Consider the following 13,542-nt stretch of genomic DNA (forward strand, 5'->3'; position numbering starts at 1 on the left):
TCGAGCTCATGAGCTCACTCAAATAATAATAGGAACATAATTTATAATTTTATTTTAGTAAATTATAAATTTTTTATTAATATATTAAATGCATATATATATATATATAATCGAGTCAGTTCACGAGTTAATGAGCTGAACTTATCCAAGTTCAATCTCGACTCATCTGTAAAATGGTATCAATCTTAAGTAGCAATCATTGGCTCCAAGTAAACCACAATCATTGATCAAATCTAAAGCGTATTTTCTTTGATAAAGAGCAATCGCTGTTTTACTTCTTTCTATTTCCATGCCAAGAATTTTAAAATGCCAAGATCCTTTATCTTGAATTTGCTGTCCAAGAAGCGTTTGACAGCTTCAATTTTCGAGAGATCATCACCAGCTAACACAAGATCATCGACATAGACCAAAATAGCAGTGAAGCTAACATTAGTGGACTTGGTGAATAAAGAGTAATCATTTTTTGACCGAATATATCCCAAATCAATTAGAGCATTGGATAGTTTGATGTTCCATTGACGGCTCACCTGTTTCAAACCATAAAGAGATCTTTCTAATTTACAAACTAACTTGGGATTATCACACTTCAACCTTTTTGGTAACTTCATATAAACATCTTCATGGAGATCCCGATGAAGGAAGGCGGTATTGACATCAAGTTGATGAAGATGCCAATTTTTTGATGCTGCAATTGCTAAGAGAACTCTTACTGTGCTCATTTTAACAACCGGGCTGAAGGTGTCAATATAATCAATGCCTGGAATTTGAGTGAACCCCTGAGCAACTAACCGAGCCTTGTGTCTTTCAATTGTCCTATCTAAGTTGAATTTCGTGCGAAAAATCCATTTACAACCTACTGCATTCTTGCCAGGAGGAAGAGAAGTGACGATCCAGGTCTTGTTTTGCTCAAGAACAGCAAGTTCTGCATCAATAGCTTTTCTCCAGCAATCATGCATAACAGCCTCAGAGTAGTGCTTCGGGTCAGGGTTATTTATAAGTGCAAAAGTGAAGGTTAGGTGTTTTGGAGAGAAAGATGCATATGACAAATGGTGTGATAAAGGATACTTACAGTTTGAAGAAGAATGAACAGCATTGATGGGATCCTCATGTGATGCCATACTGAAACAATGAAAGCCCTTAAGGTATGAAGGTAGTTTTCTATCCTTCTTAGACCTTCTCAGGACAGGCTGAGTCGGTTCAGGTTGAATGTGATCAACATGAGGCATAAGAACAGTAGCATTATCACTATTTTCATGAATGTATGATGCAGATGCATATGATGTAGAATTCTCACTAATGTCATTATTCAAAGATGAAAGAGAGCTATTGTTATTAGAGACATCAGTAGTAATTCTAGGATGTGATGATGCATGAATAATATCCTCATAATGTGATGCAGAAGACAATTGCAATTCAGGAAAATGATCAAAATTTGTTGGACTAAAAGAGTGTTGTGGGTGAGAATTTGAGTTTGCATGAGTCTTGGTTGTTGTTTTAATAGATCTGAAAGGAAAGATGTGTTCAAAAAATTCTATATTTCGTGAGATAAAAATTTCTTTTGTGTTTAAATAAAACAAAATAGAACCTTTGGTTCCTGACTTGGATCCTAAGAAAATGCACTTTCGAGCTCTAAGATCTAGTTTTGTCCTACCAGCTGTAAGTGTTGAAGCAAACACAAGACAACCAAAAACTTTAAGCTCATTTAGATTAGGTTTTGAATGAAATAAAGCCTCATATAGAGTTATATTGTTCAAAAAGGCACTAGATAACCTATTAATTAAATGAACTGAATGTTGCACAGCATAATGCCAAAAACATTTGGGAACATTTGAATGAAACAATAATGCTCTTGCAACTGTCAGTAGGTGTTGATGCTTTCTCTCCACAACACCATTTTGTTGTAGAATTTCAACACAAGAAGTTTGATGTTCTATGCCTTTTGAACTATAAAATAAGTCCATTTTGAATTCCATACCATTATCAGTTTGAATTCGCTTAATTCTTTTGCTGAATTGTGTTTGCACAAGTTGGACAAAGTCTTGAACCAATTTTCTAGTTTCAGATTTTAATTTCATGCAATAAATCCATGTGAACCGAATTTTGTCCTCAACTATAGTTAGAAAATATTTATGACTTGAAGTTGATTGAATAGGAAAAGGTCCCCAAATATCAATATGCAATAAATCAAAAGCATTTTCAGAATTTGTATTGCTTGTTGCGAAAGGTAATTTTCTCTGTCTAGCATATTGACAAGAAACACAAACATGTGAAGAAGTAATGCAATTAATAAAAGGAAAGTTTTTTTTTGCATAATAATCATTCTGCTATAAGATAAATGACCTAGTCTAGCATGCCAAAGAGTTCCTAGGTCTTGCTACACATTAAGAGCTATAGATTGTATCTTAAAATCTAATGAAGGCAGTTTCATAGGCTCAACATTAATCACATATAAGTCTCCTTGCATCTCAGCTTGCCCAATCATCTTCAACGAAGGAAGTTCCTGTATCTCACAGTAAGAATCAGTGAATCTAAATTCACAATGTAATGATTTAGTAAGCTTGGAAACAGAAATTAAATTATATTTAAAGTGAGGTATGAATAAAATATTGGTAAGAATTAAAGATGTTGACAATTGCATAGTTCCACAAATATTCATAGAGGTCTTAGATCCATCAGGTAGATTAACCAAAACAGGCTTTATATAATAAAAAGTTTTAAAAAAATATTGAAGATAACAGGCATGATCAGTAGCACCACTGTCTAGTATCCAAGAGGTTTTAGTAAAACATGCATTCAAAATATGTCTACCTTTTGGTTGAGTTAAAGTGGTTGAGGAAGTGATATGATTCACACTACTTGAAATTGTCATGAGTGGTTGCTGGAGAAGAGCAATTAAAGTTTTCTTCTGGTCTAGAGTCAAGACAAGAGCAATTTCATTACCACCTTCTTCTTGACCAGAATCAGTAATGTCACCACCAGCACCTGAATCTTCAATTTCACCTTCAGTGCTGATGTGATTTGCACTTTTCTGCTTCCAGTGTGCAGAAAAACCATTTTTCTTGTAGCAATTCTCAACCAAATGCCCAATTCTATTGCAGTAAGTGCATAATTTGGAAGTGTATCCTTTACCAAAAGTCTTCGGAGCAGTGTTTTCCTCGCCACCACTTCGACCTCGTCCTCTGCCTCTTGAGGAATAATTGTCTCTTTGTTGATGTTGTACTTCTATAGAATTTGTGATTATCTTTGTATCCAAGAAATCTGAACTTAGTTCCCTCTCTTGTTGAGTTAGCATGCCAAAACAGCATTGATATCAGGCAAAGGTTTTAGTAACATAATCTGATATTTCACAGTAGAGTATTGCTCATTTAGACCTCTGAGAAATTTCACAACGTATTCCTCAGAAGCATAATCCCTAATAATTTTTAATCCACAGTTGTAGCCATTAACACAAGCTATACAGCTAGGGATTGTACGAAGGTTCTCTAATTCTTCCCAAACAGACTTCAATTTGGTAAAGTAGGAAGTAATAGTTAAATCACCTTGCCTGATAGTGTAGAATTCCTCTTTCAATTCTTCAACTCTGAAGACATCTCCCTGTGAGTAACGATTCTTCAAGTCATTCCACATATCTGAAGCATTGCTAATCCACATTACACTCTTAGCAATTTCTGGGGAGAGCGAGAGGTTGAGCCATGAAAGCAAGATGTTATTGCAACGATCCCAAGCTTCAAACAAAGGTTGATTCTCAACTGATTTTGGAATTGAACCATCCAAGAACTTCACCTTGTTCTTCGATCTAAGTGCTCTCCACATATCGTGTGACAATTGGTAGTAGTTTTGAGAAGTAAGCTAAAGCGGAATCAAAATTGTACCTGGACTTTCACTCGGATGCAGATAATACAGGTTGATGGGGTCAGAGATTGGAGAAGAAGAGTTCAATCTGTTGAGCTGAGCTTGAAATTGTGAGAACTGACGCATAAAAGCTGTGAATCGTTCAAAATCTGCAGCGGAATCTACTTGAGTGTTGGCATTTGAGCTGTTTTCTTCGCTTATCGCCGTTGATGTAACCTAGCTCTGATACCATGTAAAATGGTATCAATCTTAAGCAGCAAATTGACAATAAATGGAGAAAGTGAAAAAGAATTGCTGGCAGCCAGTGAAATAGCTGCAGCAGAATGAGGAAAAAAAAGAAAAAAATAATGATTGGGAAAGAATCGAAAGAGAGAAGAGTGTTGTGAAGATGAATTTTCTGATTCCAATTGAATAATACATCATAAGAACTTCATACTATGCTATATGGTTTATATAGCTGTGTAAAAGGTGTGAAAACAAAAAGGAATAACAAACTATATATTAGCTAGTCCTAACAAACTAGTCAACTAAACAATCTAACAAACAAACAAAAATATACTAACAAATCTTTTATATTTAAAAATATTATTTTCAGCATATATATTAACTAACATCATCAGCTTATGAATTCAACTTATCGAGTTATTAACAAATCGAATTCGAATTTAGTTCATCATGATCTAACTTAATTTACTTCCGGCCTACACATGAATCATCACTTTTAAAGGAAGTTTTTTCTTAAATTATTGTTTTATTTTTATCAAAATAGTGTGAACAATTTATAAGAGATGAAAACACATACGTGTCTCTTTCTCTCATTAGCATAGTCATTGGTACTATAGCTTTAGTTTATAGTTTAAGAAAACAGATTAAATGGCTAGAAACTAACACAGTGTCCCATATGGAATAATATGATGATGATTTGATAAGTTTATGCTACGTACACTTTAATTAATTATGAGGTTATTATCTTCTAAATTAATTACATGATTCCAGCTTATCACGGGAGCTAGATAGTTCATTGATTCTTGCTTATTTCTAAATTAGTGGACACCGAATATTTTAATTACTTGTTTGTGTTTGTAAGTTATCTTATTTGTTTAACCAAAAGCCATGGGAAAAAGGGAATTAATTAAATTACTAACTACACGTTAGATATGTACTATGGTATTGTAAACCTATTCAAGAGGAGGAATAACAACCTCCAATAACAATGTCAAATTAAAGTGTAAAATCCAAGATAAAGATTGTATTGGAATATCACAAAGTGATAAATTAAATGAAACTATTACTGATAACTTCGAAAGGCAAATATCAAATCAATTGCATAAAATATATTTTGTTGGTCAAATAATAATAAATCTCCAATTTTGCCAAAACAAAATAGATAAGAAAAGAGGAGGTTATGAATATAATTTATATATTTTCTTATACCAAATTACCAAGGAGACTTTTAAAATAATCTCACTTAATTAACTAAGTTAATTTTGCATTATTTGAGGAGTGACTTTGTGATCATTATTGAACTAATAACCTAAAGGATTAAGTATGATTCTGACTCTCTATGTAGAGATTAAAAATTGATTTTGTTTTTAATTTTTTTTTGTTATAAAATGATCTCCAAAGTTTCAGTTTATTTTAAAATCGTCATTTTTACCAATTTTATTTTTTATTATTAAATTACCCTTCGTTAAACACTGCACCGCTGCCTTGTCGTCCTGCCGCACCGCACCGCACCACTGCACCACCACCATCTTCTTCTTCTTCGCCGCCCTGCCGTCCTGTCGCATCGCAACGCACTACCGCACCACCGCACCACCACCAGCTTCTTCTGTTAATTGGATTTTTTGTAAAATTTTTGAACTTTTTGTGAAATTTGTTGTGGAATATTGTTGTTGCTGAAATTTGAATTTAGAATATTGTTGTTGCTGAATTTGTTGATTATTGTTCAAAGTACATGTTGCTTGAATTTTCTGATGATGATAATGATGATGACCATGATGATAATGGTGGTGGTGGTGGTGGGTTCTTGTTCAGCTTGAACTTCTGGTTGATTTTGGAAAAAGTTCTAATGAAAATGATGATGACCATGATGATACTAGTGGTGGTGGTGGTAGTTTTGGTTGGACGTAGGCTTCTGTTCTGGTGGTGATTGATTTTGGTTGATTTTAGGGTGAAGGGAGAAGGATATTTTCGTCTGAAAGACAATTTTAAAACAAATTAAAACTTTGGAAACCATTTTGTAGTAAAAAAAAAGTTGAGAACGGAATCGATTTTCGACCTCTACGTTGGAACCAAAATTATACTTAACCCTTACCTAAACCTTTCTTCTTCATTTGTTGAAGAAAAAGAAAATAATTTTCTTTTAATTCATTCATTCGTGTTCTTAATTAAATGTGAATTTTTGAGCGGTTGAATGAAAGAAGATGATCTAGGTATAAAATGATGATGACACTGCGTGACACCATTAAATTCTCAAAATAATTTTTTTAAATTTATATTTTAGTCATTTAAATCTAAAATTTATTTTATTAGTCTTCAAAATTTAATTTCAAATATTATATTAGTCCTTAATTTTTTTTAGTACTGACTTGTCAGCTAAATATAACACTAAACGATATTGTTTTATTTTAGTGTTTAAATAAAATAAAAAAAATTCAATACTCTATTCATCGACTCAATTTACAATTTAAAAAAAAGTCTATAAATTAATATAATGCTTAAAATTAGATTTAAAACCAATATAATAAATTTTGAATTTAAAAATTAAAATGATAAAAATTATAAATTTTAAATACTAATATAAAAATTTAATCCCTAAATAATCATTTTTAAGTATTCTCTCTCTTCATGGATAATACATACACGTACAGCTGGAGTTCTAATTATAATTTATAAAAAATATTTTACCTTTCGTTGCAAGCCAAAAATATGCCCTATAAACTTGAATGATAATTTAAGTGATATTTAACCAAAAACTTATCTATCCATGCATATATATAATAAAATCAAATAAACGAATACTATATTTAAAGAAATATAATAATTTAAGAATGAAAAACGATATATAATTATTTATAACATAGATGGCATGCCTAGGAAAAATGGAGAAACATTTGGTGTACGTGGAGATACTTTAATTAGGTATATATGATAGTGCTTATTAAGTGGAAGGCGTTGGCAAATTCAATTAATAGTTGTTGTCCAATTGCTATGTGATCTTTGGTTCTGACAATTACAACGTGCATATATCACTAGTCTCATTGGTTATATGATTTTTTTATTTCAGAAAATAAAGTATACGAATAAAAATTCCCCCCTTGTCACCCACATGCTTCGCGTTCATTAGTGTATTTCTTAGCTTCTTCCTCACAAAAAGCATCGCACAAAAGTTCCATTATGTAGTCAAATATGAATAATTAAACAATTATAATGACAAAAAAATAATAATAAACCAAACAAACTTAACTTAAATTCGCGGTTAATTATGATAAGGATTAAGAAAGATGTTACTTTGTTTGTTTTTAAAGGACAAAAAATGCTGTGGTGCCAGTTGTAAATGTGAATGAAAAACTATAAATTATTAAATAGAGGAGGTTGGAATACCAGTACATGATAAGCATTAAGCAATTCATTATTTTATTTTAGCAAAATTTTTATTTACTAGTATTCTAATAAGTAATCCAAATGGCTAATTTTTTGTTGGGTAAAGATGAGACGGGTGATTTTTTTTATCATTGTAATTTTGATAATTTTTTAAAAATATGGAAGGTATAGAAATTAATGTCTGATTTCTGTACTTCAATTGTTTTTTTAAATTTTAGAAATAAAAGTTAGAGTTTAGTTTTTGTATTTCAGAAATTATATAATTTAATTTTTGTATTTCAAATTAAACGCAGTTAGCCGGTTATATTTGAGATTAATACCTCAATAATTTATAATTAAAAAATACTATTATCAATTCAATATACAAAATAAAAAATAAATTGAAATCGTTTACAAAGTTGTCTTTTTTTATTATTTTCATTTTATTCATTCAATAATACATATTTACATTTTAAAATACCTAATTATTAACTCAAATACCTTTTTTTTACCAAAAATAAAAAGACTCGAATCCACTATCTTTAAAATGAATATAAGGAAACTATGCCATTTGAGTTATAACTTATTATTAACTCAAATATTTTTTAGGTCTTATAATAATAATGTTACAAATTTATATAGAAATTATTATCATGTAAAAAAAATTGATTGAGAATGATAAGAGTGTGTGGCATTGCATAAGATTGAAGTATGATGATAATAATATGGTGATAAGTCATAACATATTCCATTGGCTTTATGCTCGCACACTCTTTTCTTTTCTTTCTTTTTCACCTTTGCTTCTCCTCAACGTTTCGCTACCCTTTAAAGCCGGCATTTAATAATAATAATAATAATAATAATAATAATAATAATAATAATTTATTATTATTATTAAAGTTTAATTTTTATCTAAAGTAAAAAATCTTACATAATTATTTAATCTGATTTATATGTTTAAATGATTTTTAAATTAATTAATTTAAAAATTAATTATTTTTATTAAACTTTTTAATTATATTTTAATGGTTATTAAAATGTTATTTTTTGAAAAAAATTATTTTGTAAACTATGCATTGTAAATTAAAAATCTTATAGAAAAGCAATTATAATAAGTTACATAGAATTAAAAGTATAAGGAAAAAAATGGTTTAATTATTCTTTTGGTTTTTATAGTTTTATTAAATTCGCAATTAGATCGCTGTGTTTTTTTCCTTTTAATTGACATACTGTTTTAAATTTTGTAATTAGAACTTTGTTACTATAAAAAATATTGGAGTTAATAGAATATTTTTATCTAACTTAAAAGTATCCACAATTAAGAATTTAATTGAATCTTTAACCACATGTTTTTTAAAAAAATATTCGATTAGTTTTATTTTTTAAACACAGAAATGACTTAATTATAAAATCAAAAATAGTGTAAAAATTTAATTAAAAAATATAAAAAATTAATTATAAATTTACTAAAAGAATAAGTTGTAACAAAATAATTAAATGTATATTTTTTTAAAAAAGATTAGTGAGAAATAAAGAGATTGCATTGCAAGTAAAGATATACACACTAACACTGTACAGTAACCGTCAAAAGTGTGTTTATAATCTAGTGAGAGAATGTGTTCAAAACTTCTACTTTAGAGAGAGAAAGTGGAGAAGAAGAAGAAGAAGAAGAAGAAGAAGAAGAAAGAAGAAAGAAGATGAACACTTGTTCTCTAACCACCACTGCTTCTCATTGCTTCTGACAAATTCTGAACCTCAGAGAGAGAATTGTGGTTTGCTGCGTTGTGATTCATTCCAGATGCTTTGGAAATGGGGAAACAGGAACCAGAGCAGTACCTGCAGCACCAACAGCAGAGGAACAACGCTCAACAGCAACAACGACACTCATCGGGAATCGTGTGCCGTGCTTTCTCCTTTCTTCTCGGAACCATCAGTTTCAAGTGCGTCTTCGTTCTTATTCTCAGTCTCTCCGCTCTTCTTTCTGGAATCTTCTGGATTCTTCCCAATTACTCCCACAAACTCAGCTACGACGCCAAAGTTGAAATTAAGCATAGCGGTTTGTCCTTACTGCTTTCTCTTTTCTTTGATTTCATCTCTTGAGGAATTATTCCCTTCTTCATGCTTTAAGCAACGCCAAATTTTCTTATATTTTGCATTTTTGTTATTTTATTTCAATGTTCTAAATTCTAATAATTATATATATTTATGATTTGTTTGCTGAATTGCGTACTTACTAACACGAATTCAGTAATCAGTTCGCTGGGGATGTGTTCTGTTAACCCGAATTTGGCTCTTCTGAGAAACCGTCTATTTATTTATTGGTAATTTGGTATTGATATTTTTCTCAAATTTTTTTATTTTTTTTCGGTTCTTGTTGTATGGGTTATTTGGTTATTCGTTTGAGGAATTATATACTGCCTCTGGCTGTTAGAGTAGTTATTCAGCTTTTAATACGAGCCTGATGTTTTTTCTGATTGGTGGTTAATTTTCTCCTTAATGTTTTGGAACTACAAATGTGTGGATCAAAAGATATAAAATTTGTTCTATTTTGGAAATAAGCTCTGCCGACAAAATTATATTGATGGGAATCTCCAAGAGGACTCAAGAACTGTGATACTTTTGAAACTGTGGTTAATGTTCAGTCCAAGGCATTGATTTTCAATGTTTCAATGTTTAGTCTTTTTGTTGTTCACATCATTTGTTGTGTATGTTGCATCTGATTTGTGTACTCATTTGTTTGTGCTTGGCTTTCTTTTATATTATATTTCCTATGAATGTTCTTTTGATGGTATATCCATTTCGATGCCTCTGTAACCGATGTTCCTGAATTTACCATGATGATGTTTTTCCCTGATAATATTTTCAGCTTTCCTTCAAGCTTCCTTCAGAATGGACAGACCCATCTCAGAACTTCTGCCATACGTTGAAAGATTAGAATATGATATATATGGTGAAATAGGTCTTCCAAATACAAAGGTTCAGCCGCAAGCTTCTTTGGTCTTATCTTCTTTTCATCTCCCTAGATTCAGTTTAGGCATGGCAAGTCTCTTACAAGCTATTCACTCTTGACAGGTGGCTGTCCTATCCATGCGCCAAAGTGTTCAACCTAACTGGACTGACGTGGTTTTCGGTGTTCTTTCTGTTCCAATGAATGCTTCAATAGATCCAGCACTCTTGAGTGTGCTGCGGTCATCGTTTCTTGAACTGTTCCTCAAGCAAACCAATCTGACTCTAACAAAATCAATATTTGGGAATGCATGTATATTTGAGATATTGAAGTTTTCTGGGGGGTTGACTGTAATACCAGTGCAGTCGGCTACTATTTGGCAGACACCTGAGGTTCTCTTTAATTTTACTCTTTATAACTCAACATCAGAAGTGCTGGATAATATTGATGACCTAAAGGATGAATTGAAGTCTGGATTGCATCTGAAGTCAAATGAGGTATAGTCTTATTCTCATAACCTGTTTTGCTACTTAATGAGAATATCCTTTTAATGAGAAAAGCAAAACAAGTGATGTTGGTAAACGGCTACAGAAGTTTAATGTCTCTTCGTTAAATTTTGTACTATTTTGGCAAAGTACGAGCTCTGTAACTCCAAAACCTTGTTGGTGATAAATAAAATCCGTCCTTATTGGTGAGAAAATAATGTAGTTTTTGGATACAGCAAAGTCCAGATGCACAACTCTTTCATGTTCTGTTCTTGCTCCAGTTGACTTTTACAATTTCTGTTTGAGTCTAGCATAGATTGCCAAATAAACCTTCTACTAACTGTTTATGTGATGTCTAATAAATAACAATACCCTGTCACTTCCTCTGCAGAATGTGTTTGTTAAAATAACAAGTGAAAAGGGCTCAACAGTAGCTCCTCCAGTAACAGTGCAGGCTTCAGTCATGCCAGGCTTTGGGAGCCTCCTACCTGGAAGATTGAGACAATTAGCTGAAATATTAAAAGGCCCTGCTGCAAGAAATCTTGGCCTTGATTACTCTCGCTTTGGCATTGTCATACAAATAATGTTATCCTCTGTTTTAAGGGATACATTGCATGCCACCTCACCTTCTCCTTCTCCTTCTCCTTCTCCTTCTCCTTCTCCTTCTCCGACGCCATCAATTTCTCCAGTACCCTCACCAAGTGTTGAGCAACCCCCTTGTCTCGACTGTGAAGTTTCTGCACCTGCATCTTCTGCTATGACTAAACTTCCTCCAGACCCCTGTCCATATAGTGGATTATATCCTTCAAAGCCTTCACGAGAGAATTATTCTAAAAATTCCTTTTCCCGCTATCATTCACCTCCCGCTCCTACTCCTACCTCGCATTCAGCAAGCCACAACACGGAGAACGTCCCAGGTGCGTCACCTGATCTTCGGGTGACCCGTGGCTCCAAGCTTCTGCAGGGTGAAGAAATATCTAAAAGACTGGTGTCTTATTCACTTGCTCCATCCTCAATATGTAAGTTTATCTGGACTGATTGATCCTCCTTTTGTTTTCTTTTGCTTTGCTGTAAGTGGGATTCATAATAAGTTTACCTAATATGTTTATAACAAGTGAAACCTATATCATCATCTTAAAGTTCTTGTGCTATTTTATTAGATTCTGTTAAACATAATATAATAGATCCCTTGATTTTTGGCCACCCGATTAGCTTTGTGTTCCTAAAACGTCTGTTTTTAACTTCATATTTTGTTTCTGGGGTGCAGCTTCTGCAGGTGGTGATTTCCATAGCAAAAATTTTCTACTGGGATTTTGTATGCTATTAGTTTCTTTTGTTTTCCTCAATGATATCACATTTTGATGACATGGAGATGTTGCCTAAGGATCTTGAAGCCATGCAAGGACATCAACCTAACCATGATGCTTTGGAAGTTTTGCACAGACGAAAGAAGGAAGCAGCTTTCGACAAATTCTACTAGGTCTTACTTTTACTCCAGCCAACGCAACCACCATTGTAAAGCTTCCGGTGGTTAAACTTAAAAGGTCAAAGCCAGAAAAGTTGGCAGGCCTCTCAATCTAGTTTTTATTATTCTATAAAGCATTAAAAATTGATTCCAAAGGGATCAACTAACGAAGAGAATGTTCCAGAGCAATATTGGCCTTCAGATGTCAAAAGAACCATCCCTGTATTCATTTCAACTGTATGATATGCAAAGTAATTACAGGTTCTTTGAGCATCTGAGTCTGTAAAACGTTTACAGTAGTAACATGCAGCAATGTGATAAGTTTACAGTACGCACTGTTTGTGCTCTCTTAAAAAATTCGCTAAGTGGAAAATATGCAGAAAAAGATAAAAGATAACAAGATGCTTTCTGAAAGGGACCATGGAAGTCGCTAGAAAACAAAAAAATTGAGTGATACTTTTCTCAGTTTCTCTGTAGTTAAGTAAGGCATATGCGGATTAAATTGCAATTTATACGTACCACACAATATACATATGCCATATGCATGGAATATGGAAAATGATGAATCTCTTTCCCCTTATTCTCGAAAGGTTTTTGTAAAAGTTGGCAGCAGAATATACTAGTAGTTAGCTAGTTGTCACATGTAATGTGACTAGGTCCAACATAACCCTAAGAAGTATGAAGGTCCTGACTTTAGACAAGTTACTACATCAAGTCGAATAATGTCTCAAATATGAAGGTCAATGAATTCTAACTAATGGTGGTTTAAATTAAAATTAGAAAAAATGTAACTAGTTCTCATACAAGCAAAGGTTGCTTCTGTTATACACTCCTATAGATAAATGTAAAATTTCTAGATAATTCTTGTTAAATAGGTAAAGAATTAGGAAAAATTTCAAGTGTACCAGTATATCAGTATTTCAGTGATTTTTAACCGTTGATCTTAATTATATAACGGTTAAAAATCACTGAAATACTGGTATACCGATATACTTGAAAACTTTCCAAAGAATTATAGTTTATTATGTATACATAAAAAATACTCTAGAAGTGCAATCTTTATCCTATCAACTCACTACATAGTAAAACATTTTTTTTTCTTCGATTTTCATTTTTCTTTCTTTGGTAGAATGAGACTGATTTTGTCTCAACAGGAGGTTAAATAATTTCGAAGTATGACACATTTGCATTGAAATGTGCCTAAACCA

General features: G+C 32.1%; 1 protein-coding gene across 1 annotated transcript; it reads left to right on the plus strand.

Annotated features, from left to right (window-relative positions):
* Window positions 1–9,026: 9,026 nt before the first annotated feature.
* Window positions 9,027–12,669, plus strand: LOC107468817 (uncharacterized). The gene is made up of 5 exons (XM_016088188.3): window positions 9,027–9,493; window positions 10,304–10,413; window positions 10,510–10,881; window positions 11,261–11,888; window positions 12,137–12,669. The coding sequence occupies exons 1-5, from the start codon at window positions 9,247–9,249 to the stop codon at window positions 12,229–12,231; spliced, it is 1,452 nt and encodes a 483-aa protein (XP_015943674.1). The 5' UTR covers window positions 9,027–9,246; the 3' UTR covers window positions 12,232–12,669.
* The last annotated feature ends 873 nt before the right edge of the window (window positions 12,670–13,542 follow it).

Source organism: Arachis duranensis, chromosome 10, assembly GCF_000817695.3.
Source record: "Arachis duranensis cultivar V14167 chromosome 10, aradu.V14167.gnm2.J7QH, whole genome shotgun sequence".
NCBI classification, from domain to species: Eukaryota; Viridiplantae; Streptophyta; class Magnoliopsida; order Fabales; family Fabaceae; genus Arachis; species Arachis duranensis.